This window comes from Pseudoliparis swirei, chromosome 15 (genome assembly GCF_029220125.1).
Source record: "Pseudoliparis swirei isolate HS2019 ecotype Mariana Trench chromosome 15, NWPU_hadal_v1, whole genome shotgun sequence".
Classification (NCBI taxonomy): Eukaryota; Metazoa; Chordata; class Actinopteri; order Perciformes; family Liparidae; genus Pseudoliparis; species Pseudoliparis swirei.
In genome coordinates, this window is record NC_079402.1 from 512,854 (window position 1) to 535,551 (window position 22,698).

The window sequence follows — 22,698 nt, forward strand, 5'->3', positions numbered from 1 at the left end:
GGTGTGTGTGTGTGTACCTGGATGTTGGTGTGTACAGGTGTGTGTACCTGGATGTTGGTGTGTACAGGTGTGTGTGTACCTGGATGTTGGTGTGTACAGGTGTGTGTGTACCTGGATGTTGGTGTGTGTACAGGTGTGTGTGTACCTGGATGTTGGTGTGTGTACAGGTGTGTGTGTGGATCTGGATGTTGGTGTGTGTACAGGTGTGTGTACCTGGATGTTGGTGTGTACAGGTGTGTGTACCTGGATGTTGGTGTGTACAGGTGTGTGTGTGTACCTGGATGTTGGTGTGTACAGGTGTGTGTGTACCTGGATGTTGGTGTGTACACCTGGATGTTGGTGTGTACAGGTGTGTGTGTGGACCTGGATGTTGGTGTGTACAGGTGTGTGTGTACCTGGATGTTGGTGTGTACAGGTGTGTGTGTACCTGGATGTTGGTGTGTACAGGTGTGTGTGTACCTGGATGTTGGTGTGTACAGGTGTGTGTGTACCTGGATGTTGGTGTGTACAGGTGTGTGTGTACCTGGATGTTGGTGTGTACAGGTGTGTGTGTACCTGGATGTTGGTGTGTACAGGTGTGTGTGTACCTGGATGTTGGTGTGTACAGGTGTGTGTGTACCTGGATGTTGGTGTGTGTGTACAGGTGTGTGTGTACCTGGATGTTGGTGTGTACAGGTGTGTGTGTACCTGGATGTTGGTGTGTACAGGTGTGTGTGTACCTGGATGTTGGTGGGGTCCTTGTAGGACTCGTCCGTGGCCGTCTGCAGCTTCTCGCTGATCCACGCCTCGATCTCGTCCACGTCTCTGCTGAACTGCTGCAGCGTCTGAGACTCGCCCAGCTTGGAGCGCTTCTCGATCATCTGAGCCTTCAGCCGGCGCCACCTGTCAACACCGAGTCACACCTGAGGGGCGGAGCTACCAGGTAAATCACATCTGAGGGGCGGAGCTACCATGTGAAGTACCGCCTGATGGGAGGAGCTACCGGGTAATTACCAGGTCTAACTGAGTTACCATGGTAACGGAGAGGAGGGGACAGGTGAGCGCTGTGCTCCTACCTGTCGAGGACTTCGTTGCGCCGGTTGAAGATCTCCGGCTTGGCGTAGTGATCGGCTCCCACCAGCTGGTCGGCAAACGACTGCAGAGCCGCGATCTTCTCCTCCTGCAGCGGGGACAGAGTCAAAGCCTGCACCACCCGCACCACATGCACCACCCTCACCACATGCACCACTCACACCACATGCACCACATGCACCACCCGCACCACATGCACCACCCACACCATATGCATCACATGCACCACCCTCACCACATGCACCACTCGCACCACATGCCCACCCGCACCACATGCACCACCCGCACCACATGCACCACCCTCACCACCCACACCACATGCACCACTCACACCACATGCACCACCCGCACCACCCACACCACCAGCATCACATGCACCACCCACACCATATGCATCACATGCACCACCCTCACCACATGCACCACTCACACCACATGCACCACTCACACCACATGCACCACCCACACCACCAGCATCACATGCACCACCCACACCATATGCATCACATGCACCACCCTCACCACCCACACCACATGCACCACCCACACCACCCGCACCACCCACACCACCAGCATCACATGCACCACCCACACCATATGCACCACCCACACCACCTGCACCACCAGCATCACATGCACCACCCACACCATATGCACCACATGCACCACTCACACCACATGCACCACCCACACCATATGCATCACATGCACCACCCTCACCACATGCACCACCAGCATCACATGCACCACCCACACCATATGCATCACATGCACCACCCTCACCACCCACACCACATGCACCACCCACACCACCAGCATCACATGCACCACCCACACCATATGCACCACTCACACCACCTGCACCACATGCACCACCCACACCACATGCACCACTCACACCACATGCACCACCCACACCACATTCACCACCCACACCACATGCACCACCCACACCACATGCACCACCCTCACCACCCACACCACATGCACCACCCACACCACCAGCATCACATGCACCACCCACACCATATGCACCACTCACACCACCTGCACCACATGCACCACCCACACCACATGCACCACTCACACCACATGCACCACCCACACCACATTCACCACCCACACCACATGCACCACCCACACCACATGCACCACTCACACCACATGCACCACCCGCACCACATGCACCACCCACACCACCTGTACCACCCGCAACACCCGCCGCCCGGAGGCTCACCTGCACGTTGATGGCCTTGTCGAAGTCCTCGTGCTTCTTGATGAGCGCCTCCACGCTGTCCAGGCTGTCCCCCTTGTCGTCGCTCGCCAGGAAGGCCTCGCGCGCCGCCATCCAGTTCTCCGCCTGCTCGCAGTCCCTGTTGAAGAGCTGCAGAGGAGCCAGTCAGCAGGGGGCCGGGGCCCCTCACCCGGGCCCCCCACCAGGACCCCTCACCCGGGCCCCTCAGTACCTGCAGCTCCAGGCACTGGTCCAGCATCATGCGGCGCTGCACCCAGGCCTTCTCCAGGCCGGCCCTCTCCCGGTCCAGGGCCTCCAGCTGCTGCTGCACCTCGGGGCTGGCGTAGTGGCCCCGCAGCAGCAGCTGCTGGCCGAACTGCTCGAAGGCCTGGAAGGTCCCGGCGCGGGCGTCGATCTCGGTGCGGTGCTCCTGGAGGACGAGGGAACATGAGCTGGACGGACAGGTACGTCACCGTGCTTCAGGTCGGGAGGTCAAGAGGTCATGGGGTCAGGAGGTCGGGAGGTCAAGAGGTCGGACCTGGTGTCTCTCCAGCAGCGCCTCGGCCCCCGTCACGTCCTTGGCCAGCTCCTCCGAGGACACCAGGCCTCGGATGCCGTTGATCCAGGACATCAGGTCTCTGAGGATGACAGGTGTTATCTGGAGGTGTTCTGGAGGTGTTCTGGAGGTGTTCTGGAGCGGCGGCCCTCACCTGAAGTCAGACAGGAAGCGCTGCAGGTCGTGGGAGCTGCCCAGCTTGTCCTTGCGCTGGTCGGCCCGGCCCACCAGGCTGCTCCACGCCGTGTTCAGCTCCGTGCACTTCTCCTGGATGTCATCCACGGCCTCCGGGTGGGACTGGATCAGACGCTCCGCCGTCTCCCCCAGAGAGTTCACCTGGGGAGGACCACGAGTAGAGCCTCAGGCCCAAAGGCACACCTAGAGCTCCTGAGTAGAGCCTCAGGGGCACTAGATGTTCCTCTAGACCAGGGGTCAGGAACCTTTTTAATAATAATAATAATCACTTATTTATATAGCGCTTCTCTAGACACTCGAAGTCGCTTTACAGTCCAGAGTCCAGTAGTCACACACACACAGTCATACCGGTGGTGGTAAGCTACATCAGTAGCCACAGCTGCCCTGGGGCCGACTGACGGAAGCGTGGCAGCCAATCAGCGCCTACGGCCCCTCCCCCACCACCAACATTCATTCACATCCATACGAACCGGGGTGAGGCTGCGGGGCATGTCTTTATGGTGGTGGGGGAAACCGGAGGACCCGGAGGAAACCCACGCAGGCACGAGGAGAACACGAGGAGAACATGCAAACTCCACACAGAAAGGACCTGGGACGACCGGGATTCGAACCCAGGGCCTTCTTGCTGTGAGGCGACAGTGCTAACCACTGAGCCACCGTGCTGCCCACGGGGAGAGCCATTAAAGCCAAATATTTCTAAATATATTTCATTGAGAGTCATATAGTATTTTTAACGTATAATTTTAATGAGACTTCTGGTGCTGCATGATGCTGGGGGGGGGGGGGGGGGTGCAGGTGACTTTCTTTGCTCCGCCCCGATTTGCGAGACGGAGAGCCGAGAAGAGTTACCGCGACACTAGAGACAGAGAGACATGCTGCTGTGGAGACCTAGAGACCTGTAGACCTAGAGACCTGTAGACCTGTAGACCTGGAGACCTGTAGACCTGTAGACCTGTAGACCTGTAGACCTGTAGACCTGGAGACCTGTAGACCTGTAGACCTGTAGACCTGGAGACCTGTAGACCTGGAGACCTGTAGACCTGTAGACCTAGAGACCTGTAGACCTGTAGACCTGTAGACCTAGAGACCTGTAGACCTAGAGACCTAGAGACCTGTAGACCTAGAGACCTGTAGACCTAGAGACCTGTAGACCTGTAGACCTAGAGACCTGTAGACCTAGAGACCTGTAGACCTAGAGACCTGTAGACCTGTAGACCTAGAGACCTGTAGACCTGTAGACCTAGAGACCTGTAGACCTAGAGACCTGTAGACCTGTAGACCTGTAGACCTAGAGACCTGTAGACCTGTAGACCTGTAGACCTAGAGACCTGTAGACCTAGAGACCTGTAGACCTGTAGACCTGTAGACCTAGAGACCTGTAGATCTGTAGACCTAGAGACCTGTAGACCTAGAGACCTGTAGACCTGTAGACCTAGAGACCTGTAGACCTGTAGACCTAGAGACCTGTAGACCTAGAGACCTAGAGACCTGTAGACCTGTAGACCTAGAGACCTGTAGACCTAGAGACCTGTAGACCTAGAGACCTGTAGACCTAGAGACCTGTAGACCTGTAGACCTAGAGACCTGTAGACCTGTAGACCTAGAGACCTGTAGACCTAGAGACCTAGAGACCTGTAGACCTGTAGACCTAGAGACCTGTAGACCTAGAGACCTCCACACACATGCCACTTTATTTGCATGCACTTTAACTTAAACACACGCCACGCGTAACATACACTTTTAACTAAAACACACCACTTGAAGCACACACCCAAACACTTTCACATTACTTGTTGTCTTTCTGTCGTGTTGATTGTTGTTTGTTTGTCATGTCCAAATGTTGCACCTTCCACCAAAAAAAATTCCTCGTTTGTGTAAACATTCCTGGCAATAAAACTGTTTCTGATTCTGATTCTGTAGACCTAGAGACCTGTAGACCTGTAGACCTAGAGACCTAGAGACCTGTAGACCTAGAGACTTAGAGACCTGTAGACCTAGAGACCTAGAGACCTGTAGACCTAGAGACCTAGAGACCTAGAGACCTAGAGACCTGTAGACCTAGAGACCTAAAGACCTAGAGACCTGTAGACCTGTAGACCTAGAGACCTAGAGACCTGTAGACCTAGAGACTTAGAGACCTGTAGACCTAGAGACCTATAGACCTAGAGACCTGTAGACCTAGAGACCTAGAGACCTAGAGACCTGTAGACCTAGAGACCTAAAGACCTAGAGACCTGTAGACCTGTAGACCTAGAGACCTAGACACCTATAGACCTATAGACCTAAAGACCTAGAGACCTAGAAACCTATAGACCTAGAGACCTAGAAACCTATAGACCTAGAAACCTAGAGACCTAGAAACCTATAGACCTAGAGACCTAGAAACCTATAGACCTATATATCTATAGACCTAGAGACCTGTAGAGACCAACAACAGACCTTTACTTTAATAAAGAACAAAGACGTCTGTAAGAAGAGGACCTGACGTTCTGAAGAGGACCTGACATACTGAAGAGGACCTGACGTCATGAAGAGGACCTGACGTCATGAAGAGGACCTGACGTACTGAAGAGGACCTGACGTCATGAAGAGGACCTGACGTCATGAAGAGGACCTGACGTCATGAAGAGGACCTGACATACTAAAGAGGACCTGACGTCATGAAGAGGACCTGACGTCATGAAGAGGACCTGACGTTATGAAGAGGACCTGACGTTCTGCTGCTGTCATCTGGCGATAGAGACTTATTTATTTTTAAACAAAAAATTGTCTGGGAGCCGTCTGCCGTCACCGGAAGAGACAGATAGAGCTCTAGTCCAGAGGTTCCCCACCGCTGCTCGAGAGCTCATGAGTAGAGACCAGATGTTCTGATGTTCTAGGTGTTCTGATGTTCTAGGTGTTCTGGGTGTTCTGATGTTCTCGGTGTTCTGATGTTCTAGGTGTTCTGGTGTTCTGATGTTCTGATGTTCTAGGTGTTCTGCGTCCTCACCTTGTCCCCCAGCGCCGCCAGGTCTCTCTCAAAGCCCTCGTGTTTGCGCTGCAGGGCCTGGACACTCGCCAGGTCGTGGCCGTAGTTGTCCGTGTTGAGCGCCTGGTTCTTCTCCTCGATCCACTCCTTGGTCTCATCAGCATCCCTGAGGAGCACCACGGTGTGTGAGTCTGTGTGTGAGAGTCTCTGTGTGTATGTCTGTGTGTGTATGTGTGTGTGTACCTGTGGAACCTCTGCACCTCGTGGGCGCTCCCCAGCATGTTGCTCCGGTCCTCAGCGAGCTGCTGCAGAGACCTCCAGCGGTTGTTGAGCTCCTAGAGGAACACACAGCACCATGAGGTCACGGGGTCACGATGACGGGGTGAACACATGCAATGGAGACGGGGTGAAACCAGACAGAACCAGGAGGAGGTGAGAGACCGGGGGGGTATCTTACCTTGATGGTATTAAAGTTGGCCGTAGTTTGAACAGCCAGACGTATGTTCTGGTGAGGAGAGAGACACCAGTAATCAATAGCTGATCAATAGCTGATCAACAGCTGATCAATAGCTGATCAACAGCTGATGGACAGCTGATCAATAGCGGATGGACAGCTGCCCGTGTGCAGTGTCCCCTGAGGCGTACCTTCCATGGAGACGGCGTGTTGCGGTCGGCTTCATCCTGTGGGGGAAGCTCAGGTTCATTGATGCTGATGGAATGCTTCTGAACTGAAGTCAAAGGAGTGAAGGAGAGCTCACCTGTCCAGGAGCAGCTCCCTGCACCTGCTGCTGCTGCTGCAGACAACACACACCATCAGAGGGGAGCGAGCCCCGAGGACGGGGCCACGGCGCGGAGAAGGAGAACTCACCTGGGCCTGGACCATCGGGGCCTCCTCCGCCATCAGGCCCTCAGACTCCAGCTCAGACGCCACCTTGTTGATGTCCCTCAGGCGAGACTCGTTGGCCTTCAGGTCCTGGAGCAACACGAGGGTCAGGGTGTGTGGTGCTCCACCTCCCCACACCATCAGTGTGTGTGGTGCTCCACCTCCCCACACCATCAGTGTGTGTGGTGCTCCACCTCCACACCATCAGTGTGTGTGGTGCTCCACCTCCACACCATCAGTGTGTGTGGTGCTCCACCTCCACACCATCAGTGTGTGTGGTGCTCCACCTCCCCACACCATCAGTGTGTGTGGTGCTCCACCTCCACACACCATCAGTGTGTGTGGTGCTCCACCTCCACACCATCAGTGTGTGTGGTGCTCCACCTCCACACCATCAGTGTGTGTGGTGCTCCACCTCCAGGCATGTGGCCCCCGGTTGGAGGACGTACCTTCTGGAAGTCGTCAAACTTCTTCTGCAGCACCTCCACCTGCTCCAGGTCGGAGCCAAGCTCCTCGTTGGTGAGCGTGTTCTCCTTCTCGTGGATCCACTGCTGCAGCTCGCTGGCTTCCCGGAACAACATGAACTTCTTGCAGCTCTTCTCCAGCATGTCCTTCCTCTTGTCCCCCGACTCCAGCAGAGCCCCATACCTGCAGGACAGGAGCGTCAGCAGGGCTACCAGAGCTACCAGGGGCTACCAGGGGCTACCAGAGGCTACCAGAGGCTACCAGGGGCTACCAGAGCTACCAGAGGCTACCAGGGGCTACCAGGGGCTACCAGGGGCTACCAGAGGCTACCAGGGGCTACCAGAGGCTACCGGGGGCTACCGGGGGCTACCGGGGGCTACCGGAGGCTACCGGGGGCTACCGGGGGCTACCAGGGGCTACCAGAGGCTACCAGGGGCTACCAGAGGCTACCAGAGGCTACCAGGGGCTACCAGAGCTACCAGGGGCTACCAGGGGCTACCAGAGGCTACCAGAGGCTACCAGGGGCTACCAGAGCTACCAGAGGCTACCAGGGGCTACCAGGGGCTACCAGGGGCTACCAGAGGCTACCGGGGGCTACCAGAGCTACCAGAGGCTACCGGGGGCTACCAGAGGCTACCGGGGGGCTACCAGGGGCTACCAGGGGCTACCAGAGGCTACCAGGGCTACCAGAGGCTACCAGGGGCTACCAGGGGCTACCAGGGGCTACCAGAGGCTACCAGGGGCTACCAGGGGCTACCAGAGGCTACCAGAGGCTACCAGGGGCTACCAGAGGCTACCAGGGGCTACCAGAGGCTACCAGAGGCTACCAGGGGCTACCAGAGGCTACCAGGCACCAGAGGCTACCAGGGCTACCAGAGGCTACCAGGGCTACCAGGGCTACCAGGGGCTACCAGGGGCTACCAGAGGCTACCAGGGGCTACCAGAGGCTACCAGGGGCTACCAGAGGCTACCAGGGGCTACCAGGGGCTACCAGGGGCTACCAGAGGCTACCAGGGGCTACCAGAGGCTACCAGGGGCTACCAGGGGCTACCAGGGGCTACCAGAGGCTACCAGGGGCTACCAGAGGCTACCAGGGGCTACCAGGGGCTACCAGAGGCTACCAGGGGCTACCAGAGGCTACCAGGGGCTACCAGGGGCTACCAGGGGCTACCAGGGGCTACCAGGGGCTACCAGAGGCTACCAGGGGCTACCAGGGCTACCAGGGGCTACCAGGGGCTACCAGGGGCTACCAGGGGCTACCGGAGGCTACCAGGGGCTACCAGGGGCTACCAGGTCACCACGTCAGTAGAGGAGATGAAGGATCTACTAGAGGAGCATGGAGGAGACAGCAGGAGGTGCTGGTGGAGGAGGGAGGAGACAGCAGGAGGTGCTGGTGGAGGAGGGAGGAGACAGCAGGAGGTGCTGGTGGAGGAGGGAGGAGACAGCAGGAGGTGCTGGTGGAGGAGGGAGGAAACAGCAGGAGGTGCTGGTGGAGGAGGGAGGAGACAGCAGGAGGTGCTGGTGGAGGAGGGAGGACTGCGATGACATCACTGGTTCCTACTCACAGCTCTTCAACCTGCTTCATGCGCACAGACACGCTGCAGACCTCCTTGAGGAGCAGCCTGCTCAGAGGTCAGGAGGGGTTAGGACAGAGGAGACAAGAGGAGGAGGACAGGAGGGGTTAGGACAGAGGAGACAAGAGGAGGAGGACAGGAGGGGTTAGGACAGAGGAGACAAGAGGAGGAGGACAGGAGGGGTTAGGACAGAGGAGACAAGAGGAGGAGGACAGGAGGGGTTAGGACAGAGGAGACAAGAGGAGGAGGACAGGAGGGGTTAGGACAGAGGAGACAAGAGGAGGAGGTCAGGAGGAGTTAGGACAGAGAAGACAAGAGGAGGAGGTCAGGAGGGGTTAGGACAGAGGAGACAAGAGGAGGAGGTCAGGAGGGGTTAGGACAGAGGAGACAAGAGGAGGACAGGAGGAGGTTAGGACAGAGGAGACAAGAGGAGGACAGGAGGAGGTTAGGACAGAGGAGACGAGAGGAGGACAGGAGGAGGTTAGGACAGAGGAGACAAGAGGAGGTCAGGAGGGGTTAGGACAGAGGAGACAAGAGGAGGACAGGAGGAGGGGTTAGGACAGAGGAGACAAGAGGAGGAGGTCAGGAGGGGTTAGGACAGAGAAGACAAGAGGAGGAGGTCAGGAGGGGTTAGGACAGAGGAGACAAGAGGAGGAGGTCAGGAGGGGTTATGACAGAGGAGACAAGAGGAGGAGGTCAGGAGGCGTTAGGACAGAGGAGACAAGAGGAGGAGATCAGGAGGGGTTAGGACAGAGGAGGACAGGAGCAGGTTAGGACAGAGGAGACAAGAGGAGGACACAAGCAGGTTAGGACAGAGGAGAGAAGAGGAGGACACAAGCAGGTTAGGACAGAGGAGACAAGAGGAGGAGGACAGGAGCAGGTTAGGACAGAGGAGACAAGAGGAGGACAGGAGGAGGTTAGGACAGAGGAGACAAGAGGAGGTTAGGACAGAGGAGACAAGAGGAGGAGGACAGGAGGAGGTTAGGACAGAGGAGACAAGAGGAGGAGGTCATTAATGTTAAAACGCAGCAGGAACAGGATTAAAGAAAGCTAAGGAGGTTAGAGAAGAGACAAGGGACCAGATCCGTTTGGGGGTCTTACTGGTCCTCTATGTGGTCTGGTGGTCTTACTGGTCCTCTATGTGGTCTGGGGGTCTTACTGGTCCTCTATGTGGTCTGGGGGTCTTACTGGTCCTCTATGTGGTCTGGTGGTCTTACTGGTCCTCTATGTGGTCTGGTGGTCTTACTGGTCCTCTATGTGGTCTGGTGGTCTTACTGGTCCTCTGTGGTCTGGTGGTCTTACTGGTCCTCTATGTGGTCTGGTGGTCTTACTGGTCCTCTATGTGGTCTGGGGGTCTTACTGGTCCTCTATGTGGTCTGGTGGTCTTACTGGTCCTCTATGTGGTCTGGTGGTCTTACTGGTCCTCTATGTGGTCTGGGGGTCTTACTGGTTCTCTATGTGGTCTGGTGGTCTTACTGGTCCTCTATGTGGTCTGGTGGTCTTACTGGTCCTCTATGTGGTCTGGGGGTCTTACTGGTCCTCTATGTGGTCTGGTGGTCTTACTGGTCCTCTATGTGGTCTGGTGGTCTTACTGGTCCTCTATGTGGTCTGGTGGTCCTCTATGTGGTCTGGTGGTCTGGAGGTATGGGGGTCTTACTGGTTCTCTATATGGTCTTGTACAGTCTGGGGGTCTGGTGGTCTGGGGGTCTTACTGGCTCTCTATATGGTCTGGTGGTCTTACTGGCTCTCTATGTGGTCTGGTGGTCTTACTGGCTCTCTATGTGGTCTGAGGGTCTTACTGGCTCTCTATGTGGTCTGGGGGTCTTACTGGCTCTCTATGTGGTCTGGTGGTCTTACTGGCTCTCTATGTGGTCTGGGGGTCTTACTGGTCCTCTCTTCCCTCGTGTTATGCTGTAATCTTCCTGGATCTGCCTGTAATTTCCCGCTTGCGGGATCAATAAAGTATACATCTATCTATCTATCTATCTATCTATCTATGTGGTCTGGGGGTCTTACTGGTCCTCTATGTGGTCTGGGGGTCTTACTGGCTCTCTATGTGGTCTGGGGGTCTTACTGGCTCTCTATGTGGTCTGGGGGTCTTACTGGCTCTCTATGTGGTCTGGGGGTCTTACTGGCTCTCTATGTGGTCTGGGGGTCTTACTGGCTCTCTATGTGGTCTGGGGGTCTGGTGGTCTTACTGGCTCTCTATGTGGTCTGGGGGTCTGGTGGTCTTACTGGTTCTCTATGTGGTCTGGGGGTCTTACTGGTCCTCTATGTGGTCTGGGGGTCTTACTGGCTCTCTATGTGGTCTGGGGGTCTTACTGGCTCTCTATGTGGTCTGGGGGTCTGGTGGTCTTACTGGCTCTCTATGTGGTCTGGGGGTCTGGTGGTCTTACTGGTTCTCTATGTGGTCTGGGGGTCTTACTGGCTCTCTATGTGGTCTGGGGGTCTTACTGGCTCTCTATGTGGTCTGGGGGTCTTACTGGCTCTCTATGTGGTCTGGTGGTCTGGGGGTCTGGTGGTCTTACTGGCTCTCTATGTGGTCTGGTGGTCTTACTGGCTCTCTATGTGGTCTGGGGGTCTTACTGGCTCTCTATGTGGTCTGGGGGTCTGGTGGTCTTACTGGTTCTCTATGTGGTCTGGGGGTCTTACTGGCTCTCTATGTGGTCTGGGGGTCTTACTGGCTCTCTATGTGGTCTGGGGGTCTTACTGGCTCTCTATGTGGTCTGGTGGTCTGGGGGTCTGACTGGTCCTCTATGTGGTCTGGGGGTCTTACTGGCTCTGGATCTGGTCCTGGCGCAGGGCGATGCTGCCGTGCTCGTCCAGCAGGTTCTCCCTGGACGAGGACTGGGTCGGGTCCAGCTTCTTCACGTAGGCAGCAGGAACGAAGCCCTGCCGGTCGTTCACCTCCACCTTCCACCAGTCCTGAGACATTATGGGATGGAGTCAGAGGAGGAGCAGGAGGAGGAGGAGGAGGAGGGACTCCATGGGAGAACCTCCTGATCAAACTAGAACCACTTCTCCTCAGCTAACATGAGCAAGACAGAACATCAGGAGGTCCAGGAGGCTGAAGGCGCCCCCTGGTGGACGAGGCTGACGCTACAGCCAGGCCTCAGTGAGGGCCGGGCCCCCAGGTGAGGGGCCGGGCCCCCAGGTGAGGGGCCGTACCTTGTTGGTGCTGTTGAGCAGCGTGAGGACGTCCCCCTTCTTCATGGTGACCTCGCGGGGACTCTTCTCCTGGTAGTCGTACAGGGCCAGGACCAGCTCCTTGCCCGTCTCGTCGTCCGTGGGCGCCACCTGCTGCTGCTCGGGGGGGGGGGGGCACAGGGGGCTTCAGGCTGCGTTCGGGCTCCTGTGAGGAGGCGTGAGGAGCACGGGGGGGGGCCTCACCCTGCAGGACTGGGCCTGCTCCTTCAGCCCGTGGATGCTGCTGCCGTAGGCGCTCAGGTCCGACATCAGGGCCTCGTGCTTCTTCAGCAGCGCCTGAGGAGACAAGCCGTGGTCACAGGGGGCGGAGCCTATGCCGGACCGTGCTCCGTGGGACGCGGTACCTCGGCGGAGTCCTCGTCCTTGCCGTAGTCCGGGCTCCCCACGATGGGCTCCTTCTCCCTCATCCAGGACTCGGCCTCGTTGGCGTCGGCAAAGTACTGCTGGGCCTGCAGCGAGTCCTCCAGGTCCTGCCGCCGCTGGCCCGCCTTGGCCTTCAGGGAGGCCCAGCGGCCGTGCAGCTCCCCCAGCTTCAGCTGCACCTCCTCGCCAGCAAAGTGGCCTGGAAGCCCCGCCCCCACCAGCAGGTCAGCATGTTGTGGGCGCCACGCGGAGGAGGCGATATTATGATGTATAATGTTTAAGGTATAAAGCAATAAATATCTTTATATTTATATATCAATATATATATATATTGATATATATATAGAGATATTGATATATCTCTATATATATATATAAGCTCCATCATATCAACATGTCCTCATACCTTCCCCCACCATATTTACATGTTAATAACATGTTAATAACATGATCATAGCATGTTAATAACATATCAACATGTCCTCATACCTTCCTCCACCATGGCCTCTCCCTTCTGGGTCACAGCCTTGATGCGGGGGTCGTGTCCGGTGATCTCCGCCTGCAGCGCCTGGTGCTTCTTCAGCAGGTTCTGGACCCCGATGAGGTCTTTGCCTGAGGAGACATGAGGCGTGTGAGGGGGGCTCCAGGCCCCTGAGGACCCGGTGGGGGGGCTCCAGGCCCCTGAGGACCCGGTGGGGGGGCTCACCTCTGTTGGTGGAGGCAGCGATGGGCTCCTTCTCCCTGATCCAGGTCTCCTCGTCCTCCACGTCTCTGAACAGCTGCTGCAGCCTCAGGGAGTCGGACAGCTTCTGCTTGCGCGCCGCCATGGGCTCCCTCAGGGCGTCGTACCGCAGCACCAGAGACTCCTGCTTCTTGCGGATGTTGTCGGCGTCAAAGTGTCCGGCCTCCTGGAACTGGCGAGCCTGGATGGTGATGCCATCGATGCGGTCCTGAGAGAGAGATCCACCATTAGCTCCTGACCTCACGATGACCTCATGATGGCCTCATGATGGCCTCATGATGGCCTCATGATGACCTCACAATGACCTCACGATGACCTCATGATGACCTCACGATGACCTCATGATGACCTCAAGATGACCTCACAATGACCTCACGATGACCTCACAATGACCTCATAATGACCTCACGATGACCTCACGATGGCCTCATGATGACCTCACAATGACCTCACGATGACCTCATGATGACCTCACGATGACCTCATGATGGCCTCATGATGACCTCACAATGACCTCATGATGACCTCACGATGACCTCATGATGGCCTCATGATGACCTCACAATGACCTCACGATGACCTCATGATGACCTCACAATGACCTCATGATGACCTCACAATGACCTCACGATGACCTCATGATGGCCTCATGATGACCTCACAATGACCTCACGATGGCCTCATGATGACCCCATGATGGCCCCATGATGACCCCATGATGACCTCATGATGGCCTCACGATGACCCCATGATGACCTCATGATGACCTCATGACCCCATGAGGCACCTGGTGAGCAGCCACGTCGGCCTCCAGCAGCGCGTGCTTCTTCTGCAGGTTCTGGACGCTGGTCAGGTCTTTGCCGTAGTCGTCTGAGGCCAGGTGGCCCTCCACCTCGTACAGCCACAGCTCGATGTCCTCCACGTTCCTGTTGAACTGTTGCTGCTGGTTGGCCTCCCGCAGCTTGATGCCTGAGGAAGGAAGGAGCCGTAAGGTCTCGTTCAAAAATCACAAAACTAGCTTCACATTCAACACAGCTCCACTGGGTGCACTGTTGCACCAGCACCCCCAGTGGACCGGAGTGGCCTCTCATTCGTGGGCTTAGTCTCCACAGAGCAGCGGAGTGCGCCCCCTAGTGGTGACGTCGTACCTTTGAGCTCCGTGGCCTCCAGCAGCTTCTTCCACTGGGAGCCCACCTCCTCCATGCGCTCGGCCACCTCCGAGGAGGCGTAGTGCTTCCCGTCCAGCAGCTCCTGGCCGGACTTCTGCAGAGCGTCGATGCGGCTCTGATTGGCCGACAGCTCGGCCTCGAAGGCCTGGTGCTTCTGCACCTTGCCCTGCAGGTTGGACGGGTCCTGTGTCGGGAGCACGGGGGACGGGTCAGAACCAGAGAGCGGGTCAAGGGCGCAACAACAAGTCCAATGGACGACCTTGTAGGCCTCGTCCGTGGCCGTCTTCATCTTCTCGTTGATCCAGCTCTTCAGCTCATCAGAGTCCCTGAAGAACTGCTGCAGGTGGAACGAGTCCTCCAGCGCCGCGCGCCGGGTCTGAGCACGCTCATGCAGAGCGTTACGCCGGCTCAGCAGCTGGAGGAGAGGAGAGGAGGAGGGGAGAGGAGATGTTACTTGAGGGTTTGAGCAGGAGGAGAACGTCCTCCAGCACCTTGTGCTCATGTTGAGGGTCTGAGGGGTCTGGTGGTCTGAGTGGTTTGCTGCTTGTCTGGTGGTCTGCTGGTGGTCTGCTGGTCTGGGGGGTCTGCTGCTGGTCTGCTGGTGGTACTCACAGCGTCTCTGCGGGTGGCCACGTCCTCTTTGGCGTAGTGGCTGTTCTGGATAAGTTTGGTAGCGAACTCGTCCAGAGCCTGCAGAGGACAGCGGCTCGTTAGAGGACAAGGGCTCGTTAGAGGACAGCGGCGCGTTAGAAGACAAGGGCTCGTTAGAGGACAAGGGCTCGTTAGAGGACAAGGGCTCGTTAGAGGACAAGGGCTCGTTAGAGGACAAGGGCTCGTTAGAAGACAAGGGCTCGTTAGAGGACAAGGGCTCGTTAGAGGACAAGGGCTCGTTAGAGGACAAGGGCTCGTTAGAAGACAAGGGCTCGTTAGAAGACAAGGGCTCGTTAGAAGACAAGGGCTCGTTAGAGGACAAGGGCTCGTTAGAGGACAAGGGCTCGTTAGAAGACAAGGGCTCCTTAGAGGACAAGGGCTCGTTAGAAGACAAGGGCTCGTTAGAAGACAAGGGCTCGTTAGAGGACAAGGGCTCGTTAGAAGACAAGGGCTCGTTAGAAGACAAGGGCTCGTTAGAGGACAAGGGCTCGTTAGAAGACAAGGGCTCGTTAGAGGACAAGGGCTCGTTAGAGGACAAGGGCTCGTTAGAAGACAAGGGCTCGTTAGAGGACAAGGGCTCGTTAGAAGACAAGGGCTCGTTAGAAGACAAGGGCTCGTTAGAGGACAAGGGCTCGTTAGAAGACAAGGGCTCGTTAGAAGACAAGGGCTCGTTAGAGGACAAGGGCTCGTTAGAGGACAACGGCTCGTTAGAGGACAACGGCTCGTTAGAGGACAAGGGCTCGTTAGAAGACAAGGGCTCGTTAGAGGACAAGGGCTCGTTAGAGGACAAGGGCTCGTTAGAGGACAAGGGCTCGTTAGAGGACAAGGGCTCGTTAGAGGACAAGGGCTCGTTAGAGGACAAGGGCTCATAGAGACAAGGGCTCGTTAGAGGACAAGGGCTCGTTAGAGGACAAGGGCTCGTTAGAGGACAAGGGCTCGTTAGAGGACAAGGGCTCGTTAGAAGACAAGGGCTCGTTAGAAGACAAGGGCTCGTTAGAGGACAAGGGCTCGTTAGAAGACAAGGGCTCGTTAGAAGACAAGGGCTCGTTAGAAGACAAGGGCTCGCTAGAGGACAAGGGCTCGTTAGAAGACAAGGGCTCGTTAGAAGACAAGGGCTCGTTAGAGGACAAGGGCTCGTTAGAGGACAAGGGCTCGTTAGAGGACAAGGGCTCGTTAGAAGACAAGGGCTCGTTAGAGGACAAGGGCTCGTTAGAGGACAAGGGCTCGTTAGAGGACAAGGGCTCGTTAGAGGACAAGGGCTCGTTAGAGGACAAGGGCTCGTTAGAGGACAAGGGCTCGTTAGAGGACAAGGGCTCGTTAGAGGACAAGGGCTCGTTAGAGGACAAGGGCTCGTTAGAAGACAAGGGCTCGTTAGAAGACAAGGGCTCGTTAGAGGACAATGGCTCGTTAGAGGACAATGGCTCGTTAGAGGACAATGGCTCGTTAGAGGACAAGGGCTCGTTAGAGGACAACGGCTCGTTAGAGGACAACGGCTCGTTAGAGGACAAGGGCTCGTTAGAAGACAAGGGCTCGTTAGAAGACAAGGGCTCGTTAGAAGACAAGGGCTCGTTAGAGGACAATGGCTCGTTAGAGGACAAGGGCTCGTTAGAAGACAAGGGCTCGTTAGAAGACAAGGGCTCGTTAGAGGACAAGGGCTCGTTAGAGGACAAGGGCTCGTTAGAGGACAATGGCTCGTTAGAGGACAAGGGCTCGTTTGAAGACAATGGCTCGTTAGAGGACAAGGGCTCGTTAGAAGACAAGGGCTCGTTAGAAGACAACGGCTCGTTAGAGGACAACGGCTCGTTAGAAGACAAGGGCTCGTTAGAGGACAAGGGCTCGTTTGAAGACAATGGCTCGTTAGAGGACAAGGGCTCGTTAGAAGACAAGGGCTCGTTAGAGGACAAGGGCTCGTTAGAAGACAAGGGCTCGTTAGAAGACAACGGCTCGTTAGAGGACAACGGCTCGTTAGAGGACAACGGCTCGTTAGAGGACAACGGCTCGTTAGAAGACAAGGGCTCGTTAGAAGACAAGGGCTCGTTAGAGGACAAGGGCTCGTTAGAAGACAAGGGCTCGTTAGAAGACAAGGGCTCGTTAGAAGACAATGGCTCGTTAGAGGACAAGGGCTCGTTAGAAGACAAGGGCTCGTTAGAAGACAAGGGCTCGTTAGAAGACAAGGGCTCGTTAGAAGACAAGGGCTCGTTAGAGGACAAGGGCTCGTTAGAGGACAAGGGCTCGTTAGAAGACAAGGGCTCGTTAGAAGACAAGGGCTCGTTAGCGGGCGTCCATGAGGACGTGGTCCTCACCGTGATCTTCTCCTCCTGGGCGCTCAGCGACTTCTCAAAGTCCTCGTGCTTCTTCAGCAGAGCCTCCACGCTGTCCAGGGAGTCCCCCAGGTCCTCGTTCAGGAGGAAGGCCTAGAGGACACACAGGGTCATGTGACGAGGCTCCAGAGGGACAGGGGGGGGGGTCTCTGACTCACCTCCTGCTTGCTCATCCAGTTGTCCACCTGCTCCGTGTCCCTGTAGAAGAGCTGCAGGTCCATGCACTGCTCGTACTGCTGCCGGCGCTCCTCCCACAGCCGCAGCAGCGCCTCCTTCTCCTGGGAGAGCACGCCCAGCTGCAAGAGACAGGGACACCTGAGTCCACACGGGGTCCACACGGGGTCCACACGGGGTCCACACGGGGTCCACACGGGGGTCCACACGGGGTCCACACGGGGGTCCACATGGTGGTCCACACGGGGTCCACACGGGGGTCCACACGGTGGTCCACATGGTGGTCCACACGGGGTCCACATGGTGGTCCACACGGTGGTCCACACGGGGTCCACACGGTGGTCCACACGGGATCCACATGGTGGTCAACATGGGGTCCACACGGGGGTCCACACAGGGTCCACAGAGCCGGCTGGAGGCCACACCCACCTTGTCCTTCACCTCGTCCGAGGCGTAGTGGCCGGTGCTCAGCAGGGCGTGGCCGGCTTCGTCCGTGGCTCTGAAGGAGTCTTCGTGAGCATCGATCTCTCCCTGAAGGGAGACGGACACGTGAGACAGGTGGTCATCACGGAGCTTCTCCCGGCCAGGTGGACCCGGGCCTCACCTTGTGCTCCTGGTGCCGGTCCAGCAGAGCCTCGGCTCCGGCCACGTCGTTGGCCAGCTCGTCAGCGTTGATCAGAGCCTTCATCTCCGTCACCCAGCTGGTCAGGTCCCTGAAGTCAGCGGTGAAGCGCTGCAGCCTGGGGGAGGGGGGGAAGAGGTGAGCCACATGGACCTGGTCTAGGGCCCAGAACCCCTCAGGTGAGCCACATGGACCTGGTCTAGGGCCCAGAACCCCTCAGGTGAGCCACATGGACCTGGTCTAGGGCCCAGAACCCCTCAGGTGAGCCACATGGACCTGGTCTAGGGCCCAGAACCCTCAGGTGAGCTACCTGTAGGAGTCGTTGAGGTGGGCGTGGCGCTCCGCCGCCAGCGTGCGGATCTGCTCCCAGTTGGCCACCAGCTCGTCTTTCTTCAGGTGGATCTGAGCCGCGTTGTGAGGATGAGTCTGCTGCAGCCGCTCCGCGTCTCCTCCCAGGGTGTTCACCTGGGGAGAGGAGGGTGTGAGGGTGGTGTGTGTGTGTGTGTGGGTGGTGCAGGTGTAGCTGTCCCCCCACCTTGTCCTCCAGGGCCGCCAGGTCCCTCTCCAGACCCTCGTGCTTGCGCAGCAGAGCCTGCACGCTGGCCAGGTCCCTCCCAAAGTCATCGGAGGCCATGAGCTGCTCCTTCTCCTTGATCCAGCTGATGGTCTCATCCACGTCCCTGTGGGAGGAGCCAGGTGATGACATCATCATCCGACTCACGAGGTCACCGCGAGGTCATCCCGTACCTGTTGAAGCGCTGCACCTCGGCCGCCCCGAACAGCTTGCCCTGCCTCTGCTGGGCGAGGCCCTTGAGGCGCTGCCAGGCGGCGTTCACCTCGTCCTGCTTGCGGAGGATGAGCTCGCCCTCAGGGTGAGCCTCCTGGGCGAGCCGCGCCGCCAGCTGGTTCACCTCATTCACGCGCTCCTCGTGGGCCGCCAGGTCTGTCTGGAACTCCTCGAACTTCTTCTGCAGCAGCTCCACGTGCTCCAGGTCCTGGCCCAGCTCCTCGGAGGAGGCCATGGCCTCCTGCATAGGGACAAGAGGATGTGAGGACACGAGGATGTGAGGACACGAGGATGTGAGGACACGAGGATGTGAGGACAAGAGGATGTGAGGACGCGAGGACACGAGGATGTGAGGACACGAGGATGTGAGGACATGAGGATGTGAGGACGCGAGGACACGAGGATGTGAGGACACGAGGATGTGAGGACACGAGGATGTGAGGACACGAGGACAAGAGGATGTGAGGACACGAGGATGTGAGGACACGAGGATAAGAGGATGTGAGGACACGAGGATGTGAGGATGTGAGGACACGAGGATGTGAGGACGCGAGGACACGAGGATGTGAGGACACGAGGATGTGAGGACAAGAGGATGTGAGGACGCGAGGACACGAGGATGTGAGGACACGAGGATGTGAGGACATGAGGATGTGAGGACGCGAGGACACGAGGATGTGAGGACACGAGGATGTGAGGACACGAGGATGTGAGGATGTGAGACACGAGATGAGAGACATGAGACACGAGATGAGACACGAGGATAAGAGGATGTGAGGACACGAGGACGTGAGGACGCGAGGACACGAGGATGTGAGGACACGAGGATGTGAGGACACGAGGATGTGAGGATGCGAGGATGTGAGGACGTGAGGACACGAGGATGTGAGGACGCGAGGATGTGAGGACATGAGGATGTGAGGACGCGAGGATGTGAGGACACGAGGATGTGAGGACATGAGGATGTGAGGATGCGAGGACACAAGGACACGAGGATGTGAGGACACGAGGATGTGAGGACACAAGGATGTGAGGACACGAGGACACGAGGATGTGAGGACACGAGGATGCGAGGACACGAGGATGCGAGGACACGAGGATGTGAGGACACGAGGATGTGAGGACACGAGGATGTGAAGACACGAGGACACGAGGATGTGAGGACACGAGGACAAGAGGATGTGAGGACACGAGGATGTGAGGACGCGAGGACACGAGGATGTGAGGACGCGAGGACACGAGGATGTGAGGACACGAGGATGTGAGGACATGAGGATGTGAGGACACGAGGATGTGAGGACAAGAGGATGTGAGGACACGAGGATGCGAGGACACGAGGATGTGAGGACACGAGGATGTGAGGACACGAGGATGTGAGGACACGAGGATGTGAGGACAAGAGGATGTGAGGACACGAGGATGTGAGGACACGAGGATGTGAGGACAAGAGGATGTGAGGACACGAGGATGTGAGGACAAGAGGATGTGAGGACAAGAGGATGTGAGGACACGAGGATGCGAGGACACGAGGATTTGAGGACAAGAGGATGTGAGGACAAGAGGATGTGAGGACAAGAGGATGTGAGGACAAGAGGATGTGAGGACACAAGGATGTGAGGACACGAGGATGTGAGGACAAGAGGATGTGAGGACACGAGGATGTGAGGACAAGAGGATGTGAGGACATGAGGATGTGAGGACATGAGGATGTGAGGACACGAGGATGTGAGGACAGGTGACACTGAGACTCCTTGTGGAACCGGACTCTGACCTTGTCACTGATCCAGCCCAGAGCGTCCTCACACTCCCTCAGGTACTGGACCAGCTTCTGGGCCTGCAGCAGCCGGGTCCCCTTCTCCCGGGTCCTCAGCAGCAGGAGGTCCCACAGGCGGTGGAGCTCCTCCAGACGGGTCTGCAGCACAGGGGGGGGGGGGTAGTGTTAGGAGGACACACACACACACACACACACACACGAAACCTGGACCAAAGAGATGACGCACCACTCCTCTTTGAGCCGTGTGAAGACTTTAATAGAGAGATAGTCCAGGACCAGAAGGACAGTGGTCTCTAGAGATAGTCCAGGACCAGAAGGACAGTGGTCTCTAGAGATAGTCCAGGACCAGAAGGACAGTGGTCTCTAGAGATAGTCCAGGACCAGAAGGACAGTGGTCTCTAGAGATAGTCCAGGACCAGAAGGACAGTGGTCTCTAGAGATAGTCCAGGACCAGAAGGACAGTGGTCTCTAGAGATAGTCCAGGACCAGAAGGACAGTGGTCTCTAGAGATAGTCCAGGACCAGAAGGACAGTGGTCTCTAGAGATAGTCCAGGACCAGAAGGACAGTGGTCTCTAGAGATAGTCCAGGACCAGAAGGACAGTGGTCTCTAGAGATAGTCCAGGACCAGAAGGACAGTGGTCTCTAGAGATAGTCCAGGACCAGAAGGACACCCAGAGCGGCTCCACCTACTTGTATGTACTCCAGCATAGCAACACTGGTCACTACGGGTCTCTGCTGAGTCCGGTAAGGCGTGTAGGACTGAACCAGAGCAGCAGGTTTAGCGGGGACACGTTACAGAGACATGAGACGGCGTCCCGGTCCTTACCCGGATGGTCTCGGAGGAGAAGTGCCCCTCGCTCATCATCAGCTGGCCGGTCTCGTCCAGTTTGATGATGGCTCCGGCGTTGGCCTGGACCTCAGCTTCAAAGGCCTGGTGCTTCTGCAGCTTCCCCTGCAGGAGAGACAGGACAGAGGGTGAGACACGGTGAGACAGAGGGTGAGACACGGTGAGACAGATGGTGAGACACGGTGAGACAGAGGGTGAGACACGGTGAGACAGAGGGTGAGACACGGTGAGACAGATGGTGAGACACGGTGAGACAGAGGGTGAGACACGGTGAGACAGAGGGTGAGACAGATGGTGAGACAGAGGGTGAGACAGAGGGTGAGACAGATGGTGAGACAAAGGGTGAGACACATGGTGAGACACGGTGAAACAGATGGTGAGACAGAGGGTGAGACACGGTGAGACAGAGGGTGAGACAGAGGGTGAGACAGAGGGTGAGACACGGTGAGACAGATGGTGAGACAGAGGGTGAGACAGAGGGTGAGACAGATGGTGAGACAGATGGTGAGACAGAGGGTGAGACAGAGGGTGAGACAGAGGGTGAGACAGAGGGTGAGACACGGTGAGACAGAGGGTGAGACACGGTGAGACAGATGGTGAGACAGAGGGTGAGACAGATGGTGAGACAGAGGGTGAGACACATGGTGAGACACATGGTGAGACAGAGGGTGAGACAGAGGGTGAGACAGATGGTGAGACAGAGGGTGAGACAGAGGGTGAGACAGATGGTGAGACAGAGGGTGAGACAGAGGGTGAGACAGATGGTGAGACAGATGGTGAGACAGAGGGTGAGACAGATGGTGAGACAGATGGTGAGACAGAGGGTGAGACAGAGGGTGAGACAGATGGTGAGACAGATGGTGAGACAGAGGGTGAGACACGGTGAGACAGATGGTGAGACAGAGGGTGAGACACAGTGAGACAGAGGGTGAGACAGATGGTGAGACAGAGGGTGAGACAGATGGTGAGACAGAGGGTGAGACACATGGTGAGACAGAGGGTGAGACAGATGGTGAGACAGAGGGTGAGACACATGGTGAGACAGAGGGTGAGACAGAGGGTGAGACAGAGGGTGAGACAGAGGGTGAGACAGA

The 22,698-nt window shown here is 57.0% G+C and overlaps 1 protein-coding gene across 1 annotated transcript in view; it reads right to left on the minus strand.

Annotated features, from left to right (window-relative positions):
- The window catches only part of sptan1 (spectrin alpha, non-erythrocytic 1), a 49,798-nt gene that overhangs the window by 21,677 nt on the left and 5,423 nt on the right, over window positions 1-22,698 (minus strand). The window contains exons 3-35 of the mRNA XM_056433110.1: window positions 21,584-21,709; window positions 20,754-20,894; window positions 18,943-19,223; window positions 18,731-18,875; window positions 18,506-18,660; window positions 18,178-18,313; window positions 18,003-18,104; window positions 17,558-17,695; window positions 17,382-17,492; window positions 15,040-15,117; window positions 14,687-14,842; window positions 14,407-14,611; window positions 14,046-14,227; window positions 13,223-13,466; window positions 13,006-13,128; window positions 12,498-12,715; window positions 12,337-12,429; window positions 12,115-12,249; window positions 11,723-11,871; window positions 8,938-8,994; window positions 7,357-7,555; window positions 6,893-6,997; window positions 6,783-6,818; window positions 6,670-6,705; window positions 6,482-6,529; window positions 6,268-6,359; window positions 6,046-6,190; window positions 3,016-3,197; window positions 2,844-2,943; window positions 2,538-2,735; window positions 2,309-2,455; window positions 1,056-1,159; window positions 720-882 (exon numbers count right to left, since the gene is read on the minus strand). Of these exons, the coding sequence (XP_056289085.1) occupies window positions 720-882; window positions 1,056-1,159; window positions 2,309-2,455; window positions 2,538-2,735; window positions 2,844-2,943; window positions 3,016-3,197; window positions 6,046-6,190; window positions 6,268-6,359; window positions 6,482-6,529; window positions 6,670-6,705; window positions 6,783-6,818; window positions 6,893-6,997; window positions 7,357-7,555; window positions 8,938-8,994; window positions 11,723-11,871; window positions 12,115-12,249; window positions 12,337-12,429; window positions 12,498-12,715; window positions 13,006-13,128; window positions 13,223-13,466; window positions 14,046-14,227; window positions 14,407-14,611; window positions 14,687-14,842; window positions 15,040-15,117; window positions 17,382-17,492; window positions 17,558-17,695; window positions 18,003-18,104; window positions 18,178-18,313; window positions 18,506-18,660; window positions 18,731-18,875; window positions 18,943-19,223; window positions 20,754-20,894; window positions 21,584-21,709 (4,530 nt within the window). The remainder of the gene's footprint in view (window positions 1-719; window positions 883-1,055; window positions 1,160-2,308; window positions 2,456-2,537; window positions 2,736-2,843; window positions 2,944-3,015; window positions 3,198-6,045; window positions 6,191-6,267; window positions 6,360-6,481; window positions 6,530-6,669; window positions 6,706-6,782; window positions 6,819-6,892; window positions 6,998-7,356; window positions 7,556-8,937; window positions 8,995-11,722; window positions 11,872-12,114; window positions 12,250-12,336; window positions 12,430-12,497; window positions 12,716-13,005; window positions 13,129-13,222; window positions 13,467-14,045; window positions 14,228-14,406; window positions 14,612-14,686; window positions 14,843-15,039; window positions 15,118-17,381; window positions 17,493-17,557; window positions 17,696-18,002; window positions 18,105-18,177; window positions 18,314-18,505; window positions 18,661-18,730; window positions 18,876-18,942; window positions 19,224-20,753; window positions 20,895-21,583; window positions 21,710-22,698) is intronic.